The sequence below is a fragment of the Culex quinquefasciatus genome, chromosome 3 (genome assembly GCF_015732765.1).
Source record: "Culex quinquefasciatus strain JHB chromosome 3, VPISU_Cqui_1.0_pri_paternal, whole genome shotgun sequence".
In the NCBI taxonomy this organism is placed as follows: Eukaryota; Metazoa; Arthropoda; class Insecta; order Diptera; family Culicidae; genus Culex; species Culex quinquefasciatus.
In genome coordinates, this window is record NC_051863.1 from 36,946,517 (window position 1) to 36,949,809 (window position 3,293).

Sequence of the window (3,293 nt, forward strand, 5' to 3'; positions counted from 1 at the left end):
TTTAGTTAAGTATTTAAAAAGTTATGCCAAGAAAAAGAATTTTGTAGATACAAAAAGGGTGATTTTTTGCCTAACCTCAAAAGGCCGGGTCTTTTTGTTTACGTGCGAGAGTCGCGCCAGATGCGAAACGCTCGGTTGCCACATTGCTTCAAATGAGAGTCTGCATGTTTTCTGGAAAAGTCTGTATCAGGTATATATTTTTTCATAAACTTATTTTCATTATTACTTTGTAAATGTGAGGAAGGCACCACCCACCTAATGGTGGATTAAGAAACGTTTTTAATATTCATGTTTCTTTTTTTGTATGGCCGCTGCCAAATTTGTATGGAAAATTATATGGACGAACTAATGATGCAAAATGGATTCTTTGAGCATACGGATGGCAACAAAATCGTTTCAGTAGTATTTAAATAATATAAAAATTAAAAAATGACCAATTTCGTAGAGAATTGCTCTTATGTGAAACAATGATCAAGGCAAACAAGTATGTAATTCTGGAACTTATTGCATATCTTGGCAATAAAGATGGTGTATTCTCACTGATTTTTAGATTAAAATACAGGTTCTTTGGATTTTTTTATTTCAAACATTTAATGTGTAAGGCCTTGCCGTTCAGTTTTACAAGAGTTAAAGTTCATTATTAAGAATATATAGCACAGAGCTTTATGAATTTTTCACTGGAATACGCGTAATAACGCTCTTGACCTCCGTGTAAGCTTGCAGGCCATACTCGCCATTCTCCCGACCATGGCCGGACATTTTATATCCGCCGAATGGCGCTTGTGCAGACAGCACGTTGTACGTATTCACCCAGACAGTTCCGGCACGGAGTCCCTGCACCAGATAGTTCACCTTATCGATGTCCTTGGAGAAGACCGCAGCAGCCAGACCGTAGTCGTTGTTGTTGGCACGCTCAATTACTTCGTCCAGCGACTTGAACCGAATCAGCTGCTGTACGGGACCAAAAATCTGGAAGAAAGTTGAGTTGTTATTGGGCTGAAATTTGTATTTGCATGAGTTAAGCAGTACCTCCTCTTTGGCAATTGTCATATCGTCCTGTACATCGGCAAAAACGGTTGGCTCAATGAAATAACCGGGTAGTCCTTGGTACTTGTTTCCACCAGCTACCAGCTTGGCACCTTGCTGCTTGCCAGTCTCAATCATTGAAAGAATTTTGTTAAACTGCTCTTTGTCGACCTGTGGGCCATGTTCCGTGGTTAGATCGAATGGATTTCCAACCGTGCGCTTTTTGGCACGTTCGGCGCTTCGCTCGACAAACTCGTCATAGATCTTATCCTCGATAAAGGTCCGGGATCCGGCACAACAACATTGGCCCATATTGAAGAAAAGGCCAAAGTGAGACGTTTCAACCGCATGCTTCATGTCAGCGTCCGACAGGATAATATTTGGACTCTTTCCTCCCAACTCAAGGGTGGTCCTCTTTAGGTTACTCAATCCGGATCCCTGCTGGATTTTTTTGCCCACTTCAGTAGAACCGGTGAAGGCCACCTTGTCCACGTCATTGTGCTGAACAATAGCGGCCCCGGCGTCACCAAATCCTGGGACCACATTGATCACTCCCGGTGGGAACCCTGCTTCCTTAGTCAGCTGGGCGATGTACAGAGCGGTCAGACTTGTTTGCTCGGCCGGTTTCAGCACAATCGTATTTCCAGTAGCCAGTGCCGGGCCAAACTTCCACGCGAGCATCAGGATGGGGAAATTCCAGGGAATAATCTGGCCGCACACGCCAACTGGCTCGTGCCTTGTGTACACGAAAAACTCGCCATCCATCGGGATCACCTTTCCGTGATTTTTGTCGGCCCAACCAGCGTAATAACGCAAGTTGTTGATAGCCATCGGAACGTCCACATTGTACGACATAAAGTACGGCTTGCCGTTGTCCAGCGTTTCCAGACTCTAAAATGCATAAATGACAAAACAGTTTAGATTCCAGTTCATTCAGTATAGTACAACGGGCTTACAGCCAAATAAACGCGATCTCGTTCCATCAGGTCGGCAAGTTTGTACAGCAATTGACCACGTTTCGAGGCATCCATTCTGCGCCAGGGACTGCCGAGTCTGGGGGATAAAGCATTACATTTAGACATTTTTTAACTTTTTTTTTTCAATTTACTTCGCGGCCTTTCTTGACAGAAAGTGACATTTTGCATAGATCGGCAGTCTATATACAAATTGACAAAAAGTTATCGTACCCAATAAAACAACAAATTACTTAATTCCTGTTCTGAGAGCATCCCAGCTAAGAATAGTATGTTTAAATGGACGAATCAGCCAGAATTATCAGCCACCTGGCGCTGCTAAACTGTCGAGTCACACTGTAATCAACTTGAGTTATCAGAATCACAATCAGAGTGCAAAACAAGACATGAGATGCATGTTTTCAAGTGCACTTTGCATCATCCCGTTTACAGCTGGAACTGCCTTGCATTTCCCGAACAATGGAATGTAATATAATTTTCAAATAAATAACATAAGCATACTTGAACGCATCTCGGGCGGCCGCAACTGCGATATCGACGTCAGCTTTTTCTCCCTGCTGGATTTCTGCAATAACCTGTTCATTCGCTGGGTTCAGAGTGGGAAACAATTTTTTACCGACGCTTTTGTGCCATTCGTTGTTGATAAAGATCTGTTGATAAGGAATTGTTATTAGTAATGCACATTCATGGCTGAGGATTGCAGTTTTTGATATTTCAGTTCTTTTTAGCTGCCTGGTTCACAATTTCGAGTAATTTCTGACCCAATAACCAAGAAAACTCATTTTCGCACTGCCGTCAACTTACGCCGGTGTATAAAACGTCGGGATCCGTCTTGGGTGCCGGAATGGACGACGAATACTTTGCGATTTGTCCTCCAAAACCGGCTCGGCTAACGCTGTGACGCAGCAGGCGTATCATTTTGAGCTATTATTAATACTTTAAACGCGGCGTGTTATCTAAAAGACGGGCAGCTTGCTACTTTTGTGCACGCGACGACAACTGCTGAGGAGAAACTGACCGGTCAAAGGAACGAATGCGAGCATGAATGAGTGCGGCGAGTAAAGAAAGAGAGAGAAATGAGAAAGAGAGTGAGATAGAGATCTTGTACAGAATGACAGGTGACAGGTCAGCCGGACGGAGAGTTGTTGGTGTGCGTGAGATGGCGAGACTAATCAGTCGTGTGTTATGCTTTGGGCTAAAAAGACGCGTTCTTCATCCGATCCGAAATAGTCGTGAAAGGGGGGGGGATTCATGGCGTACACTAAAACCCCCGATTACGCTCAGGCGTTACGC

At 43.9% G+C, this 3,293-nt stretch overlaps 1 protein-coding gene across 1 annotated transcript; it reads right to left on the reverse strand.

Moving 5' to 3' along the window:
- Nucleotides 1–557: 557 nt before the first annotated feature.
- On the reverse strand, nt 558–3,037 carry LOC6039782 (aldehyde dehydrogenase, mitochondrial). The gene is made up of 5 exons (XM_001849252.2): nt 2,805–3,037; nt 2,502–2,650; nt 1,983–2,079; nt 1,030–1,917; nt 558–969 (listed from the first exon to the last, which is right to left on the reverse strand). Exons 1-5 carry the CDS (start codon nt 2,916–2,918, stop codon nt 664–666), a joined length of 1,554 nt encoding a protein of 517 aa, XP_001849304.1. The 5' UTR covers nt 2,919–3,037; the 3' UTR covers nt 558–663.
- Nucleotides 3,038–3,293: the final 256 nt, after the last annotated feature.